General features: G+C 36.1%; 2 protein-coding genes across 7 annotated transcripts in view; both read left to right on the forward strand.

Moving 5' to 3' along the window:
• TAB2 (TGF-beta activated kinase 1 (MAP3K7) binding protein 2) overlaps nucleotides 1-19830 on the forward strand; it is a 93596-nt gene that overhangs the window by 66351 nt on the left and 7415 nt on the right. For all 6 annotated transcript variants that reach the window (XM_054491042.2, XM_054491043.2, XM_054491044.2 and 3 more), the window contains 3 exons: nucleotides 13259-13419; nucleotides 13624-13717; nucleotides 14772-14852. In XM_054491042.2, the coding sequence (XP_054347017.1) occupies nucleotides 13259-13419; nucleotides 13624-13717; nucleotides 14772-14852 (336 nt within the window). The remainder of the gene's footprint in view (nucleotides 1-13258; nucleotides 13420-13623; nucleotides 13718-14771; nucleotides 14853-19830) is intronic.
• Nucleotides 14864-18681, forward strand: SUMO4 (small ubiquitin like modifier 4). The gene is given in 2 exon segments (XM_054491050.2): nucleotides 14864-16061; nucleotides 16064-18681. Coding segments are annotated over 2 exon segments (288 nt in total). The 5' UTR covers nucleotides 14864-16043; the 3' UTR covers nucleotides 16334-18681.

Here is a 19830-nt window from a genome sequence, read left to right on the forward strand (position 1 = left end):
GAATAAATACAGAAGTGAAATTTTCTTACTGGTAGTCAGTGGTCACATATAGCTACATTTTTTTCTCCTTAAGTCATACCACCCAACTCTAGCTTCCAAAAAATGTTGAAAACTACCATTCAGCATATTCTGAGACATTCTAGTGTCTTCATAGTGGTATACCTGTTATAACACTGGCAACTTTTATAGGTATGGAGGACAAAGCATTCCAACAAATTTTCATGGTGGAGAGAAAAAGGCCTACTTTCTTATTTTGTTACAGAAGCCAGAAACTCTTAAAAAACTAACATTGCTGCCAGATACAATTTCCACAGAACTCCATCTGTGGTATTGACTTAGCTGGTAAACTGTTTTTATTATTTAAAGAAAAAAAATTACATGTATAAAATCATAAATATTTTTAATGATGCTTTAATATGGTTTTTCGTCAGTGTTTAAAGTCCTACCATAGTGCTAAGCAGTAGCCTTGACTTTGAACCTAAAATAGAAATACAAGTAAGAAAAATTATGAGTTGAAAATTAGCTTCTTGGACTTTGTGTTTCTCATTCCTTACCATTTTTCACTAGTACATCTATCCAAATCACCACACGTTTCTTTTTAATAAGATTTAATTAAAAATGTTTATTGTGGCACAAATTCAGTGAGCAAGATACTCTTTTCAAAAGGAAATATAATTTTACTTAGTTCAGATTCTAAAACTTGTACTTTGTTTAACTTTATGTATCTTTTGATTGGAAATGCCTTTTTGTTGTTCTTTGTTGACATTGAAATCACATTATTAAATAAAAGCCTAGTGCAGTAGCATGTGCCTGTAGTTCCAGCTACTTGGGAGTCTGAGGCAGGAAGACTGCTTGAGTGTAGGAGTTCAAGACCAGCCAGGGCAATGTAGCAAGACTTTGTCTCTAAAATAACAATAATAAACTCAGTAAATAAGATTAGTTGGCATTGGACCACTTACAGAATATTTTTTTCAAATTAGCCCTACTACTTGTAGGTTCCTCCCAGTCTTAAGACTAAATACCTTTTTAATTTGGGGTAAATGTCAGAATTGGAAGAGACTTTAAAGGGCATGAAGAATTCTACTCCAAAGGTTATCCAGTCCACGTACCCATCCAGCCTATCAAGTGTAAATCCATTCTGTACTTTAAATTCTTATGAGACACAAACTGCCTCCTAAGGCAGCATATTCTGGTTTTGGAGAGCTCTACCTACTAGCTGGTTATTTCTTACATTAAATTAATACCTTTAAAAAGTATTATGAAAATAACACAGTAAAAGAAATTTTAAAGAACAGAAATGCAATAAAAATGTGTCTCCTTTCAACCTTTGACCTATCACTTCCTCCAGCTTTTCCCTTATTTAACTGTGAGAGGTATTCTCTATTAGCAGTTACTTATCCCCTTCCCATTATATTCACTCAATCCCCTTCCCATTATATTCCCCTTCCCATTATATTCATTCCCTTTATATTCACATACACATACGTGTGTATATATGTGTATATACACACTGTTCTTAAAGCAGGAACACACTATACACATGGGTCTGTGAACACGTGGGATTATATAATATGTACATACTCTGCAATATGTCTGACATTCACTAAATGTGAGAACAGTACACTTTTTTAAAATATATTGTTACGTAAATCTATTATTCTTCAAATTTTTTAAATGTTTAGTCATTATTTTAACAGCTTTATTGAGATATAGTTAATATACAGTGCAGTTGACTTATAATATACGTCAGTTTTTAGTTTATTCACTGATATGTGCAACCATCACCCAGCCAGTAGAACACTTTTATCTCCTCTACAGGAAACCTCATATCATGTAAGCTATCACCTCCCTATCCCATTACCCCCCACCCTCAGCACTAGGCAACCACTAATCTACTTTCTTTCTTGATAAATTTACATATTCTGGACACCTGATAAAAAATGGAATCTGATCTTTCATGACTCATCTATGGTGTAGCAACATGTTCTTTCCTTTTTATGGCCAAATACGCCATTATATAAATACACTGCATTTCATTTATTCATTCATCAGTTAATAGACATTTTGTTTTTTTCCACCTTTCCAGCAGTGGAATTGTTGCCATACTGTTTTCCAAAGTGATTTGTATTCTCACCAGCTGTGTGTGAGGGTTTTCATTTCTCCCCATTTTCAACAACGCTTTTATCTGACTTTGTGTTACTTGCCATCCTAGTGGCTGCGAAGTATTTCATTGTGATTTTAATTTGCATTTCCCTATTGGCTAATGATGTCAAGCATCATTTCATGTGCTTGCTGGCCATTTGCATATTTTCTTTGGAGAAATGCCTATTCATATCCTTTGCCTACTTTTAAATTAGGTTATTCATCTTTATTGTTAAGTTGTATGAGTTCTCTGTATATTCTAGAAATAAGTCCCTTCCATGATTTGCAATTTTCTCCCATTCTGTGTATTGTCTTTTCACTTTCTTGATGGTGTCTTTTAAGCACAAGTTTTTTATTTGGCTGAAGTCCAAACTCTATGTATTTTTTCTTTTATTGCTCTTGCTTTTGGTGTCCTAAGAAACAGTTTCTAACTCTGAGGTGAGGTCATGAAGATTTACCCCTATTTTTTCTCCTAAGAGTTATATAATATTAGTTCTTATATTCTAGTCTTTGATCTTTCATCCATTCTGATGCAATTTCTATATCATGGCATGAAGTAAGGATCCAACTTCATTCTTTTGCATGTGGCTATCCAAGTATCCCAGCACCATTTGTTGAAAAGACTTTTTCTCCTCATTGAGTGATTTTGGCACCCCTGTAAAAAACCAGTTGACCGGCCGGGCGCGGTGGCTCACGCCTGTAATCCCAGCACTTTGGGAGGCTGAGGCGGGTGGATCACCAGGTCAGGAGATCGAGACAATCTGGCTAACACGGTGAAACCCCATCTCTACTAAAAACATAAAAAAATTAGCCGGGCATCGTGGTGGGCTCCTGTAGTCCCACCTACTTGGGAGGCTGAGGCAGGAGAATGGCGTCAACCCAGGAGGCGGAGCTTGCAGTGAGCCGAGATCGTGCCATTGCACTCCAGCCTGGGCGACAGAGCCAGACTCCATCTCAAAAAAAAAAAAAAAACAGTTGACCATAAACGTGTGGGTTCATTTCTGGACTCTCAATTCTTTTCCATTGTTCTATATGTTCTTTATGCCAATACCATATGGTCTTAATTACTATAATTATTTTATTATTAAATTGGGACATGTGAGTTCTCCTGCTTGGTTCTTTTTCAAGATAGGCTTCACTATTTAGAGTCTCTTGAAATTCTAAGTAAATTTTAGAATCAGTTTGTCAATTTCTACATAGAAGTCAACTGGAATTCTGATAGGAATTGCATTAAAATATTTTCCTACACACTTGATTTTTTAAAAAACTGAAAACAGAACTAAAGGGTATATAATGAAAAATTCCCCTCACTAGAGATAACTAGTTTCTCAAACAGTTCATTTTGTATTCTTCTAGAATTATGTCTCTTTTTTTTTGTCTTTATCTCTTTGAGAGAATTCCATGTCAGCAGGGTCTGCTTTTTAAGAAATGGCTGCATAGTATTGCGTACCATGCTATCTAACCAGTCCATTCTTGATAGACCTTAAGTGGTTGCTAATCTTGTTTTTATGAACAGTGCTGCAATAAAAATCCTTGTGTTCACATAGTTGTACCCATGTCCAAGTATCTTGGCAGACTGTGAGATTACTAGGAGTGAAACTGCTGTGTCCAAGGATATATGTGTTTTTAATTTTGATAGATGTATCATGTAGGCTTGGTTATGTTGCAGTAACAAACCATGTCTTAAAAACAACAAAGATTTATTTCTAGCTCACATTTCCTGTCCCATATAGATTAGCTGGTGGCCTCTGTTGTCCATCACCCTCACCAAGGGACCCAGGTTAAGGGAAGCTCCATCTCTGTGCTTCTGTGACCAAGGAAACATAGTGAGTGAGCAGTGGCTCCTTAAGCCTCTGCCTCAACACATGTTACTCTGTAGCTAAAACAAAGCACACAGCCACACCTAATTCAGCAGGAACAGGGAGGCACAGTTCTACCACATACCTGGGAGACAGAGAGCCAGAAGAATGTGGGGAAGGACACTAATGACTGCCAATAAATGTTGCCAATTTCAATTTTGAGGCTCTCTCTAAAGAGATTTTACCAGTTTATACTCCCATACTTATAAATGGGGAACATTTTTGGTAACATTTATAAGAATATTCTTTCCTCCTTCCCTTCCCCACTCATCATATTTTGTAGGTGGTTGAAAAAACTATATCTAGTCAGTTTAATAGGTAAAAATATATTGTTGCTTTGGGTTATTTAAATTTTCATCTTTTTCTTGGGAGCTTAATTTGCATATTTAAATGCGATTGAGGTTGAACATCTTTTCATGTGTTCTTTTTCCAGCCATTTGTATTTCTCATCTTATGAACTTGCCTATTTCTGTAAAATGCCTAGTCTATTCTTTCTACTTTGTTACTACCTTTTACTTAGTCAATAAAATTTTTCTGCCTTATTAATTTTTTACTTTTACATATTCAGACTTCTCAGAATTTACTCTTATGGCTTCTGGGTTTTGTGTCTTATTTAGAAAGCCTTTCCGTATTCCAAGATTTTGAAAAAAGAATAACAGAAATCTTTTTTTTTTTTTGAGATCGAGTCTCGCTCTGTCACCCAGGCTGGAGTGCAGTGGTGCAATCTCGGCTCACTGCAACCTCTGCCTCCCAGGTTCAAACAATTCCCCTGCCTCCTCGGCCTCCCCAATAGCTGGGACTACAGGCATGCGCCACCACGGCCAGCTAATTTTTGTATTTTTAGTAGAGACGGGGTTTCATCACGTTGGCCAGGATGGTCTCAATCTCTTGACCTCGTAATCCACCCGCCTCAGCCTCCCAAAGTGCTAGGATTACAGCTGTGAGCCACTGCACTCAGCCCCAGAAATCTTATGGTATATTTTCTCTTTAGTATTACCTTGAAACCATATTGAACTGGTCTCATGGCATCCCTTCAAAACTTGAACATATCCTCTTTTAAAGTGTAAACCTGGCCAGGCATGGTGGCTCATGCCTGTAATCCCAGCACTTTGGGAGCCCGAGGCGGGTAGATCACCTGAGGTTGGGAGTTAGAGACCAGCCTGACCAACATGGAGAAACCCCGTCTGTACTAAAAATACAAAATTAGCTGGGCGTGGTGGCACATACCTGTAATCCCAGCTACTGGGGAGGCTGAGGCAGGAGAATCGCTTGAACCTGGGAGGCGGAGGTTGCGGTGAGCCAAGATCACGCCATTGCACTCCAGCCTGGGCAACGAGAGTGAAACTCTGTGTCAAAAAAAAAAAAAAAAAGGTATAAACCTTTCTAAGCCATAAACGCTCCCGCGTCGCATAATGATTCATCCAGTTATATTGTTTTGAGGCTCTTTTGGTGCCTCTAGGCCTGTTTTCATTCTGTCTAAAATAAAAGTTTTAGATTATATCTTAGTGCTGTAACATTACATGCAGAATCTTAATTATGTAAAATAAAGGCCAGCAAATTATTATCTAGCAAGATGTCTCACCAGTTATGCTAAAATGACTAAAATTCATCTCTTAGTAAGTTCTTAAAAATAATTATAGAGATTAAGCATCATTCCTCATACTTTTGTTTTACATCTATTGCCCAAATTATGGGCCCAATTGCAGCACTGTTACAAGATCTGATTTCAAATTGCCTTTAAAAATGACAAAATAGATTAAAAGTTTGCTTTAAAGTTATAATTGCCATCTTTGAATCTTTTATGACTCAGTCACCAAATAAGTGACTATGGTAATACAGTGATGTATAAAACAGATGTGATTCCTGTTGTCAACAAAGTTACAGCCTAGAAAAATCTTGATTTATTCTAGAAGCTGACATTGTACTTTCCTAGGTACAATGACTTAAGTATGACTTAGGCTTGTTCCTGATTGTCATTACAGACAAAAAACAAAAAGATACCAGAAGTAAGTACCTATTAGGTTTTTCAATAGCAAAATTTTTCTTTTTTCGTTTAAACAAGCCTAAAATCTTTGTATCTGCAAGTCCCTAGTATATTTTCCAATGACATATGTCTTTTTTCAGTAAGCAAACTCTCGTGTTTTTGTTTTTAAACTTCTGGAGAAATTTGACATTATTTACAGTAAAAAAATAACTAAAATTAATAAAACTAACACTATCTGGAACTTCAAGTGTGTTTTTTAAATTTCAAATAAAATTGAGTAACGAAGAAATTTTCTCCATTGTTCATGAGCTGACAAAAGTTGGGTAAGTACTGAGCTTTCTGTATAAATCATTTAGAATGCTTATAGCAGTGGTTTAAGAGCCCTGGTGCTTGAATTCACTTAGTACTCACTTGTTTTTAACAACAACCACAAGAGAGAGTTGCATGCTTAAATTACCTTTATCCATTAAAATTTAACTTTGAAAGAGGATTTAAAAGATACTGAATATTTTTTTCTTTACCTGTAATTCCTTCATCATCTGTTCACTGCAAAGCCCAGTCATTTATCTGTTTTCCTTGGAATTTTTAATTGTTGTTGCTGTTGTTCTCTGCCTTTATCATATCCTTTCAGCATCTCCAAGATACCATCAGTTCATTTTTCCTGGAGTCTTCTCTTCCCTGTTATAAATTAGTCACCATTCTTGGATCTTATATTATCTTCCTTCTTGGTTTATGCCTTCAATTTGCTAGAACATGTCTTTAAGTATTTTCCTAATGAGACTTGGGAGGTAAATTCTCTTAAGTCCTTAAATATCTGGAAATCCCCTCATATTTTTAGCTGGACATAGAATTCTTGGTTGAATATCATTTCTGCAGAGAAAAATATAGTGATTTCCTTATCACTGAGGAAATCTGATGTCAGTATGATTCTTGTACCTTTGTATGTAATCTACTTTTTTTCTTTCTGGAAATTTTTAAGATCTTTCTTTGTCTTTAGTAGTCTGAAATTTTACAATGGTGTAGGGTTTTTTTTTTAATCATCCTGTCCCACATTTAGTGGACTCCTCCATTTTAGAGGCTAGTGTGTCCCTTCAGCCCTGGGAAATTCTTTTCTGATCCCCACTATGGTTTCTCCATTGTCTCTAGACCTCCTCTTGTTCAGCTATTTAATGTCCTGAACGAGCTTTCTATCTGTTTCTCGTTACATCTTCAGTATATTTCACGTCTTTGTCTTTCTTGGGGGTGTCAGTGTCGGGCAGGGTGTCACGGTTGCCCAGGCTGTGGAGTACAGTGGTGCTATCTCAGCTCACTGTAGCCTCGACCTCCCAGGCTCAAGTGATCCTCCCGCCTCAGCGTCTCGAGTAGCCGAGACTACAGGCGTGCGCCACCATGCCTGGCTAATTTTTTAATTTTTTTGTAGAAACAGCATCTCCATTTGTTGCCCAGGCTGGTGAAACTCCTTGGCTGAAATGACTGTCCCTCCTAGGCCTCCGAAAGTGCTGGGATTACAGGCTTGAGCCATCATACCCGGCCCCTCCTTGTCTTTCCATTCTGTATTTTAGGAGATTTCCTTAAATTTTTTTCCAACTCACATATGAAATTTTCATTTTGGCAGTGATGTTTTTAATTTCCGAGAGCTAGTTCTCTGATTCCTTTTCGAGGAAGATTGTTGTTTTATGGGTAAAATAGTGTCTTAAATCTCTTAATGATATTAATCAGAATTTAAGTTCTTGTCTCTCTGCTATGTTGTCTTCACTTAATCTGGATTTAGTTTTTTTCTTTGTTTATGCAGACCTTTCACATTCATATCAGATTTTCTTTTTTTTTGGCAGGGGGGAGCGGGGGTGGACAGGGTCTCACTTTGTCGCCCAGACTAGAGTGCAGTGGCGCAATGTCAGCTCACTGCTCCATCCGCCTCCCAGGTTCAAACAATTCTCCTGCCTCAGCCTTCTGAGTAGCTGAGATTACAGGCACACGCCACTACCACCTGGCTGATTTTTGTATTTTTAGTAGAGATGGGGTTTCACCATGTTGGCCAGGCTGGTCTTGAACTCCTGACCTCAAATGATCCACCTGCCTTCATATCAGATTTTCTTTAACTATGAGGTAATCCTTAAACCTACAGCTACCTTCCCTTTAGGATGGGGAGAGGTTGACTATTCCGTATACAGATAGCTAATTAAGCCTCTGTGTTCTGGCCCTTTCCTAACTCCTGCCTTCTGTTGTTACCTACATTTTCCGAAGTCAAGGTTTCTGCAGGGCAGATGAGGTGCCATTTTGTCTACAGCACCCTCCTTGTCCATGAGACTTCAGCTTTCTCCACTCCTTCATTCGGCTGTCATTTCATCTGCTTCTAGCCTTCCAGAAACTTATTGACTTCTGTTGTGAATTAATTGCCTTCTTTTTCTTAATTGTTGGTGGATTGTACCTTTTTCATTCATACCTCATTTTTATGGGGTTTCAGGAGATAGAAGATTTTTTCATTTAGTGGAGGCTAATTAGAGCAAAAGTGTCTCTGCTGTTTAATTATCTACTAACATTGTTTCATAATGAGTCTAATCACATTGTTTCATAATGGACAAATATTGGGTATTATTTTGTATACTCAAGGTTAAACTTGCAGACAAAACTCACAGCTAGAGTTTCGACTTTAGCTGAATTTTTACAATGATTTTTAGAAATTCACTTTGACCCCTTTTTTTCCCTGTAATTCATCTTTCTCAGATTCCTGTCTAAAAATCTCAAACCACAAATGAAAAGTGAACTAAACATAAAAATTCAGCCACTTAGAAGAAAAAATTGCTAAGAAATAGAGAACCACTTTCCTAGTACATTCATAGCATTTTTAGCTTGTTTATAACAGCCATACCTAGACAACCAACTAGGTATGTCATTTCTAAGTAATATAGTCATTATAACTAAAATTTTGTCTAAAGTGGAAAGAAATGCCTCATAAATAAGTTGTAAGTAATTGTAAATGGATTTGCAATATTTTACTTTAGAGTTTCAGACTGATCATAAGAGATACTTTGCCTTTACTCCCAAAGGTAAGCCACATCCTCAGCCATTGCAAAAACCCCTTTGTGAATTTCTAAGGATGCAATACTTATACAGAAATATACTGAAGAATTTACTCTTTAACCTCAAAACACCTCACAACCATGTGTAGCAACTGTGGCTCTTTCAAGTCTCCTAAATCATCATTGATTCAGATTTCTGCCTGCTGTTAAAGTCTGTCTCCTACTAATATTGGCCTTCTGTGTATCTCTTAAACTCTATGATTTACTTTCTTGTTTTGATAGAAACATTAGGAATATGGGATTGGGGATTGCTGGTGGAGCTGTGACTGAGAATGCTCAACCTTATCCTGGAATGTATACTTTATGATGTATTCGTTGGAAAATAAATTAGATTATTTTTATGATTTTCCATGCAGAGTTGTATACTAGCATTTTTTCCTTTTATCATTAAGTAAAGAACATCTTTATCTCATATGTTTTGCCCTAAAGTCAGATTTTTTTCTGAAATAATTATATGAAATTTTTCTAGCTGCCCTCAAAATTTTCTTTCTTTGGTTTTCAGCACTTTGACTGTGATGTGTCTAGGTGTTTTAGCATTATTTGGTGATCTATGGGCTTCTTAGATCTGTGATTTGTTGTATTTCATTAATGTTGGAAAATTTTTGGTCTTTATCACCTCAGATATTTCTCCTGCCTTTTTTTCTCCTCTTTTGCCAATTACACATAGACTGTTTGATACTATTCTGCAACTCTTAAGGTTTTTTTGTTCTTTTTTTCACTTGTTTCTTGGTGTGTTCAGTTTGGGTAATTTCTGTCGTCAAGTTCACTGATTCTTCTGTGTCCAGTGTACTAAGTCTGTCCAAGGAATTCTTTATCTCTGATAAGAATTTTTTATTTCTAGCCATATTTTTTATTTCTAGCATTTGACCCTTTCATGGTTTCCACCTCTCTCCTCAAATTGTGAATCTTTTTTTTTGCATGCTGTCCACCTTTTAAACTAGATCCTTTAACATATTAATCATAGTTAAATCTTTAAGTTTTCTGTCAGGTAATTCCAGCTGCATCATCTTTGAGTATAGTTCTATTCATCACTTTATCTCTTGATGATGAATTCCATTTTTCTCCTGCTTGTCTCATAATTTTTTATTGAATGCCACACACTGTGTGTAAAGGAACAGAGGAGACTAAAGTAAATGGTATTTGCACCCAGAAATGAGGACATCTCTTTTTCTTTCAGGTTATTATGAGGCATTGCATCAGTTTAGTCAGGAGTGGAGCTGGGTTTGGGTTTTGTTGTTGCCTTCAGTGCACCACAGTCTTCAGATACTTCCAGCAATTGACTGCTATTACTTTATGCTTCTTAGAGTAGTGCCTGAAGTGCAAGATATTTATTTTACTTGAGTCCTTTTATTTTGAACCCGTCTGTGCTATGATAGATGTGCATTTTATTCAGAGTTCTTAATATGGTCAGCAAGGCTCTACATGATCTGGTAGAGGGCCAGATAGTAAATCATTTAGGATTTTGTAGGCCACATAATCTCTGTCACAACTATTTGATTCTGCTGTTGTAAAATGGAAACAGCCATAGACAACAAGTAAACAAATGAGCAAGGCTGTATCCAGTAAAACTTTAATGACGAAACAGGCAGTGGGCTAGATTTGGCCCATGGCCATAGTTTGCCTACCTGTTTACCCTTTGTTTAGAGTCTTTCTCTTGCCCTGCTCGCTGGCCCCAATCTCTGCTACCATGGTAATGTGAGTTCTGCAAGGGCAAGGATTTTTTCCTATTTTGTTCATGGACTTCCAAAATGCCTACAACAACATCTGACACATAGACCCTCAACTTATTAAAATAATAGATAAGTTAATTATGTTTTGAGTGTTTTTTATAAGCAGCATATAGGTGAGGTTTTACAATTCAGTCTACTGATCTCATCTCAACAGATATGTTTAATTAGGTTGCATTCATTGTGATTTCTAGTATATTTGGAATTATCCCTGTCGGGTTTTTGTTTTGTATTTCTTTCCTTTATCCCCTCCTTTCCTGCTATCTAGGTTTAATTAAATTTCCCTCATTTCTCCTTAGGTTCTGTCTTTTAACTTAGAAACTGCACATTCTGTTTTAACTTCCTTTAGTACAGATCCCTAAATACTGAACATGTATATTTGGCTTAGCAACATTTAAGTGTATTCTTCTTAAATACCTTCAAGACCTTAGAATATTTCACCTCTGATTTTTGCACTTCCAGTGTCTTGTTATTCTTTTCCAATATTTTATTTTCACTTTGTTTTAGACAATGTCTGCTGCTCCCCAGCCCTGCCATAGTCTTTTCCTTTGTTTTATTGTCAGAGTTTTTTTTTTTAGATTTACTCATCTTATTCCATTCTTTTGTATTTAATTTCCTTCTTATCAAAACATATATTTAGCAGTTATTTCAGCAGCTATCTGTGATTGTTGAATTTCCCCAGACTTTCTGGAAATACCTTTATTCATTTGTATTCTTGGATAATTTAATTAGGTGAACAAATTATTTTATCTTCTAAAATTTGTTACTTTTTTCCCTTCAATTTTGAAACATTTTCAGCCAATATCTCTTCACATCTTGCCGCTTGTCTATTCTCTCTATTGTCTCCTTCTGGAATTCTTTTCTCTCTCTGTCTCCCCCTACCCGCCCCCGAGATGGAGTCTCACTCTGTCATCCAGGCTGGAGTGCAGTGGTGTGATCTCGGCTTACCGCAACCTCTGCCTCCCAAGTTCAAGCAATTCTTCTGCCTCAGCCTCCCAAGTAGCTGGGATTACAGGCATCCACCACCAGGCCTGGCTACTTTTTGTATTTTTAGTAGAAACAAGGTTTCACCATGTTGGCCAGTCTGGTCTCGAACTCCTGACCTCAGGTGATCCACCCTTCTTGGCCTCCCCAAAGCTGGGGTTACAGGTGTGAGCCACCGCACCCAGCCTGGAATTTTTTTCTTAGATGTATGTGAGACCTTTCAACTCTTCTTTCATGTTTTCTGTCACATTATCTGTGCATTCTGGGTAACATTCTTACATCTATCTGACAGGTCACCAACTGTCTTTGTATGTAATCTACTGTAATCTGTTTGGCTTTTTCATTTCAGTGACTTTTATTTCTAGAGGTTGTTTAAAGTTCTTTTCCAAATCTGCCTTATTTTTCTCAAGATAGAATCATCCCGTGTTGTTTCTTTATAAAAAGTAGATTCAAGTATCTTCACTTCCAGTCCAGTATCCTAAAGGATGAGATTCACGTCCAGAGATAGATCACAAAAACATACACCAGTATTTGTAGTTTATTATGGTTTCCCAAGTAGTTCATTCATGCTGCAGGATTGATTGCTTATTTTGTTTCTTTAAAGATCTTGGAAGATGTTTTCACAAAATATAATCTGAATATACAAAAATATAAGTGGCAATTGGGATAATTTAATGTTAACATTTATGTGGAGTGAAATCAATCTGCCTGTTTTATTTGTTGCATACATCAAAATGGATTCAACCCATTCTACATTCCCTTCTAAAATATCTATAACATTTTCATATTAGAATGCTTCATTCATAGACCAAACATGACAAACTCTGAAGTAAGAGAGCTTGTCCTTTCCAAGGGTAGATGTGAATTAGATACAGTAAGTAGGTTAATTAAAAAGACGAAAACCTTTAGAGAAGCTGTAACCTAAAAATGTTGTCTTCATTCATAAAGTGAATTTCTCCAAATCCTAGAAAACATTTAAAAAGTGGCATTTGTTTAAATAACTAAAACAATTTTGCTGTTAAAATTTTTGGAATTTGGCCAGGCACAGTGGCACAAGCCTCTAATCCCAGCACTTTGGTAGGCCAAGGCAGGCGGATCACCTGGGGTCGAGAGTTCGAGACCAGCCTGACCAACATGGTGAAACCTCGTCTCTACTAAAAATACAAAATTAGTGGGGTGTGGTGGCAGTTGCCCATAATCCCAGCTACTTGGGAGGCTGAGGCAGGAGAATCACTTGAACCCAGGAAGCAGAGGTTGCAATGAGCCGAGATCGCGCCATTGCACTCCAGCCTGGGCAACAAGAATAAAACTCCGTGTCAAAAAAAAAAAAAAAATTGAAATTTTAAATGCCTAAACTTACAATATTTTGTTTTAATGTAGCTTTGGGATTTTTGACAAATTGTTGTTTGTTTTTCTAAGTCTGCTTAGAGGTTAATTGATTAAAGTTGGGTGGGTCCTCATGTTTCCTAATATGTGTTGCAGCTCTTTTGGTACACCAGAAGGCCAGAATGGAACGACTTCAAAGAGAACTTGAGATTCAAAAGAAAAAGCTGGATAAATTAAAATCTGAGGTTAATGAAATGGAAAATAATCTGACTCGAAGGCGCCTGAAAAGATCAAATTCTATATCCCAGATACCTTCCGTAAGTCTTTATGTAACTTGTGATCTCTGTGCTTGAACATGAGAGTAGGCCATCTAACATAAGCATAATATCTCTACCTAGTTTTCTTCAGATGTTCTTAACGCTTGTTTTTCTGTCCTTACTTTCTCCTGCCAAACTCCATTCTTTATTAACTAATGACTAAGAATTCAGTGCAAATCTTACTTACATAGAATTATTTTTCAGCTTGAAGAAATGCAGCAGTTGAGAAGTTGTAATAGACAACTCCAGATTGACATTGACTGCTTAACCAAAGAAATTGATCTTTTTCAAGCCCGAGGTAAAGTTCAGTGTATTTGTAGCTGAAACTCATCATATTTAATTCACCAGCAGTTTTCCTGTGGCTAAAAACAGACTTATCAATCATAATCTTACTGTCTCAGAACATGTGGCTTTGGAGCCAGATAGACTTTTAAGAATATATTTAAAAAGTCACCCCATCTCAATGGCACTATCTTAACTGATAAAATATAGAAGATAATAAAAATAAGGTTTATACATTCTTTAGACAATGACAGTTTCTTATACTTGAGCTATTAATGACAAGCAATGATTTCTTATAGTAAATAATGTTTACAATTTAATTCAGTTCCATAGAGAACTTAAAAGGAAATGTTATCACTTAAACCTAATTCTGAAGTTGGATAAATAATAAAAAGATATAAAATGGAAAAGACAGGAAGGGGAAGGAATCTAACCAAAAGAGAAGTCTTTAATCACACTTGGGACTGTGTTCTAGAATCTGTTCAACTGGAAGATGATTATTTTTATTTTTATTCTTTTTAAATGTTGATTAAGCTATTTATCTTTAAACATTCATAGAAAAATACCATAATTTAACTCTAAAGAGAAAAAGTTGGTGCTGTTCTAGAAACTACAATCCTTGAACTTACTCTTTTTGTGTAAAATTTTAACCATTCTATTACATTAGTGCAAGGTTTTTATATTTACTTGAGGTAAAGCTGTTTAGTTGCTTAAGTCCATGTTTGATCATTTAAAATTACGTTTTAAATTGTGAAATTTTAAGTTATTTTAACTTGCCACATAGAACAGGGGTCTACTTCTACTTCTGTTAATGTCTTACCAGCATTAATTTGACTTCTTTCACAATTTACCACTTACCCGTGTTTATGAGTACTACATTATACCTAAGATAATATATTTGAAATATGTTTTGAAATCTTACATATAATTCGAGATTAGAGGGACAAAACAAATGAAAAGCATTTCTTATAGCGTTTTTTTTTTTTTTTTTTTTTAGAAAGACTTGTTTTAAAAAGTAAAGTTGTTTTTGAGCTATAAGCATTGATATATTTACTTTTTATATATTTCAGGACCACATTTTAATCCCAGCGCTATTCATAACTTTTATGACAATATTGGATTTGTAGGTCCTGTGCCACCAAAACCCAAAGGTTAGTGTATCCATTAAATGTGAAAACTGTTACTTTTGAAAAGCAAAATTTTAGAAAATTTTTCCTGTTCAGCAACCTTCCTCTCTAGAATTGCTTCAAACTTTGGCATTCTTAAATGAATTCATTAAGAAGATGTTTGTTTTCATTTACATGCTTGGGGTTGAGAAGGATGCAAAGATGTAATATTCTTAGCTTTTTAAAAGTAATATGCACAAGCTTAGGAATCACTATTCCCAACCAGTAATAGCAAGTCTTGGTTAAAAAACAATTACTAAGTAGAAAAATTTGTATCATTTAAAACTTTAGACAAAATGATAAGGAAGATACCTTAGGGAAGTTCCCCTTCCATGAATATTTAGTTTAATTTATATATAACTTTAATCAAAATTCCAGATGAGTAGTTTTCTACCTTCTATCATTTTACATCATTGATATTCTCAGAATATATGCACACCAAACTAAGACATGTCAAAGTATATCTGTGTGTTTTGATCCAGGCATTAAAATGTGTGTAGAAATGGAAACAGGTACATAAATATCACTGCTGAAGGTAAAAATATAGACATATTTACAGATTAACACTTAAGCGTGGTATATAATTTACTTTCAACTCTAATAAGAAAGTTAAAAGGTAAAAATGTGTTAATGGATACATAATATTAAAAGAAGAAAACTGCAAGAGCACAAAAGTGTGGGAGGGTGGAGGTTGTAAAGATGCAGTAGTATTTTTGTATGCAAATGAAGTTAAGTTGTTATCACCTTAAAATAGAAGAGTATAACCAAATATAATCAAAGTAAATTATGATTAAACGTCATCGAATAACAAAGAAAGACAATAAGAGGAAAAGAGGAGCAAAACAGTTGTCAAATAGACAGGAAGCAACAAACTGGCAATAGTAAGTCCTCACTTATTAGTAATTACCTTAACTGTAAGTGGATTAAACTCACCACTCACAAGGAGTTGTATGAATGGATTTTAAAAACAGGATCTGGCAGCAGCCAATGGGAGGCCCCAACAGCTCGTGCTGGTGCACACAGCGGGAGGGTAGGGAGCCCATGCTGTGCACGCACCCTCTCCCTCATCCGCCGTCACCTCCTGCTGCTCCTCCTTCTGCTTGTGTACTCGTTCGTTAGGTGCGGACCCGCCACCTCTTTTGTGAAGCAGCAGCTGAGGAGACTCTGGTGCTTGCCATGGCCGACGAAAAGCCCACACAGAAGGAGTCAAGACTGAGAACAAGAATCATATTAATTTGAAGGTGGCAGGACAGGATGATTCTGTGGTGCAGTTTAAGATTAAGAGGCAGACACCACTTAGTAAACTAATGAAAGCCTATTGTGAATGACGGGGATTGTCAGTGAAGCAGATCAGATTCTGATTTGATGGGGAACCAATCAGTGGAACAGACACACCTGCACAGTTGGAAATGGAAGATGAAGATACAATTGATGTGTTTCAACAGCCTACCGGAGGTGTCTACTGAAAAGGGAACCTGCTTCTTTACTCCAGAACGCTGTTCTTTAAAGACCAAGATTATTACATTCTCAATTAGAAAACTGCAATTTGGTTCCACCACATTCTGACTACTACAGTATAGTTTTCTCTATTCTTTTGTTTCGCCCTTCCACATTCCTTTATTATACATGAAGTAACTGGTATATGTGCACAAGCATATTGCTTTTTTCTTCAAACCAAACAGCCAATGGTGTGTTTTGATTGACATCAAGTGGAGACAGGATGGGAAAAAATACTGATTCTGTGAAAATACCCCCTTTCTCCATTAGTGGCATGCTCATTCAGCTCTTATCTTCATATTCTAGTAAGTTATTTTGCTCTCACTGTTTTAACAAAAAAAAAAAATTCTCACATACCTTGTTCCATTGGAGGATTTTCATGTTTTTCATTTATCATTGTAAAACCAAGGACAATTTTATAACTTTTGTGTACATAGCTGTTACATGTAGGGCAATCTGTCTTTAAGTAAATTACTCTAAAATAAAGAAAATCTTTAAATAAATTACTCAAAAAAAGAAAGAATCCTAGAAAGTTTTCCCTTCAAGTCAGGCTTCTTATTTAAATAAACTTTTTGTTTAAAATGAAATAAGAAAAATAAAAACAGGATCCAATAATATACTATCTACAAGAGACTCATATTTAAAGACACACATAGGCAGAAAGTGAAGGGATGGAAAAAGATTTTATATAAATGGTAGCTAAAAGAAATCAAAAGTGGCTATAATTATATCAGAAACAATAGATTTTTAAGTCTAAAACTGTTGAGACAAAGATTATTATATAATGGTAAAAGGATCAATTCCACAGAAAAATATAAAAATTATAAATATATACACACCCCACATCAGATTACATTAGTATGTAAAGCAAATATTGACAGATCTGAAGACAGAAATTGACAGCAATAGTAGGAGACTTCAATACCCCCCTTACAATAATAGAATATCCAGGCAGAAAATGAATAAAGAAACAGCTGATTTGAACAAAATGTTAAACCAAGTGGATATAGCAAACACAGAACTCTCTGTCAACAGCAAAAAAATATACATTCTTCCCAGGCACACACGGAACATTCTGTAGGGTAGATCATATGTTAGTTCACAAAACGAGTTTAAGCAAACCTAAGATAGGAATCATTCCATGTATTTTTTCTAACCACAGTGGAATAAAACTAGAAGTCAGTAACAGCAAAAAAACCATAAAATTTGTGGAAAATTAAACACATTCTTGAATAGTCATTGAGTCAAGAAGGAAATCAAAAGGGAATCTTAACAGTATCTTCAGACAAAAATGAAAACATAGCATACTAGAACCTATGGGATGAAGCAAAAGCAGTACTAAGAAGTAAGTTTCTAGAGATAAACAATACGTACATTAAAAAAGAGAAAGATCTCAATTATACCTCAGGGAACCAGTAGAAGAACAACAAGCTAAGCCTAATGTTAGCATAATGAAGAAAATAATAAGGATTAGAGCAAAAATAGAGAATTTAAAAACAACAGAAAAAGAAATAGTAAAACTAAGAGGTTTTTTTAAAAATCAACAAGATTGACAAACCCTTAGCTAGATAAATTGAGAAAAAAAGAAGACACAGTCAGAAATGAAAATGAAGACAACAGATGCCTCAGAAATAAAAGGATCATAAGGGAATATTAGGAACAATTTTATGCCAACAGACTAGATAACCTAGAAAAAAATAGATACGTTCCTATCCAAAAAAAATTGATACCACCTATTAAAGCTGAATCAAGAAGAATTAGAAAGCCTGAATAGGCCAATAACAAATAAGGAGATTGAATCAGTAATCAAAAATCTCCCAACAAATATCCAGCATGGATTTAGAAATTTAAAAAAAAATTCCCAACAAAGAAAAGTCCAGAACTGGATGGCTTCATGAGTGAATTCTGTCAAACACTCAAAGAAGAATTAATACCAGCCCTTATTAAGCTCTTCCAAAAATGAGAAGGAGGAACACTTCCAAACTCATTCTGAGGCCAGCCTCACCCTGGTACCAAAACCAGACAAAGACACTACAACTAAAGAAAACTACAGACCAATATTACTGATGAACATAGATGCAAAAAGTCCTCAGTAAAATACTGGCAAACCAAACTGAGCACATTAAAAGGACCATACACCATGACCAAGTGGGGTTTATCTCTGGGACTTGAGGATGGTTCAACATACACAAATCAGTTAATGTGATACAGCACACACATTGAAGTAAAATGAAAGGAATAACCATGTAGTCATCTTAATAGATGCTAAAAAGCATTTGAAAAACTTCAGCATTTATTCATAATTAAAACTCTCAGGCTGGGCACACTGGCTCACACCTGTAATCCTAGCACTTTGAGAGGCCGAGGCGGGTGGATCACCTGAGGTTGGGAGTTTGAGACCAGCCTGACCAACATGGAGAAACCCCATCTCTACCAAAAATACAAAATTAGCCTGGCTTGGCAGTCCATGCCTGTAATCTCAGGTACTCAGGAGGCTGAGGCAGGAGAATCGCTTGAATCCGGGAGGCAGAGGTTGCGGTAAGCCAAGATCACGCCATTGCACTCCAGCCTGGGCAACAGGAGTGAAACTCTTGTCTTAGAAAAAAAAAATATATATATATATGTATGTATGTATACACACACATACACATATAGAAGGAACTTAACACAATAAAGGCCATATATAAAAACCCCATAGGTAATATAATCAACGGAGAAAACCGAAAGCCTTCCCACTAAGATCTGGCACAAGCAAGGGTACCATTCTTGCCACTTATTTTCAACGTAGTACAGGAAGTTCTAATGTAGTATCCATTTTTGTGTTGCTGTAAAGGAATACCTGAGGCTTGGTAATTTACAAAGAAAAAAGGTTTAATTGGCTCACAGTTCTGCAGAAAGCATGTCACCGATATCCACATGCTTTCTGTACAGGAGGCATGTCACTGACATCTGCTCAGTTTCTGGAGAGGCTTCAGGGAACTTTTATTCATGGTAGAAAGTGAAGCAAGCAAACAGAGGCATGTCACATGGTGAGCGAGACGGTGGGAGGTGCCACACCTTTTAAACAGCCAGATCTTGCATGAACTCAGAGCAATATCTCACTCATTATTGAGAAACCTGCACCAAGGTATTCATGAAGGATCCACCCCCAGGACCCAAACACCTCCCACCAAGCCCCACTTCTAACACTGGGGATTACATTTCAATATAAGATTTGGAGAGGACAAACATCCAAACTATATCACCTAGCCAGAGCAATTAGACAAGAAAAATAAAGATATCCAAATCAGAAAGGAGGAAGTAAAATTATCTCTGTTTGCAGGTGACATGATCATACATGTTGGAAACCCTGAAGACTCCACCAAAAACTGTTAAAAGTGATAAATGAATTTAGTAAAATTGCAAGACACAAAAACAATGTACAAAAGTCAATTGTGTTTCTATACACAAGGAACTATCAAAAAAG

Source organism: Pongo pygmaeus, chromosome 5 (genome assembly GCF_028885625.2).
Source record: "Pongo pygmaeus isolate AG05252 chromosome 5, NHGRI_mPonPyg2-v2.0_pri, whole genome shotgun sequence".
NCBI classification, from domain to species: domain Eukaryota; kingdom Metazoa; phylum Chordata; class Mammalia; order Primates; family Hominidae; genus Pongo; species Pongo pygmaeus.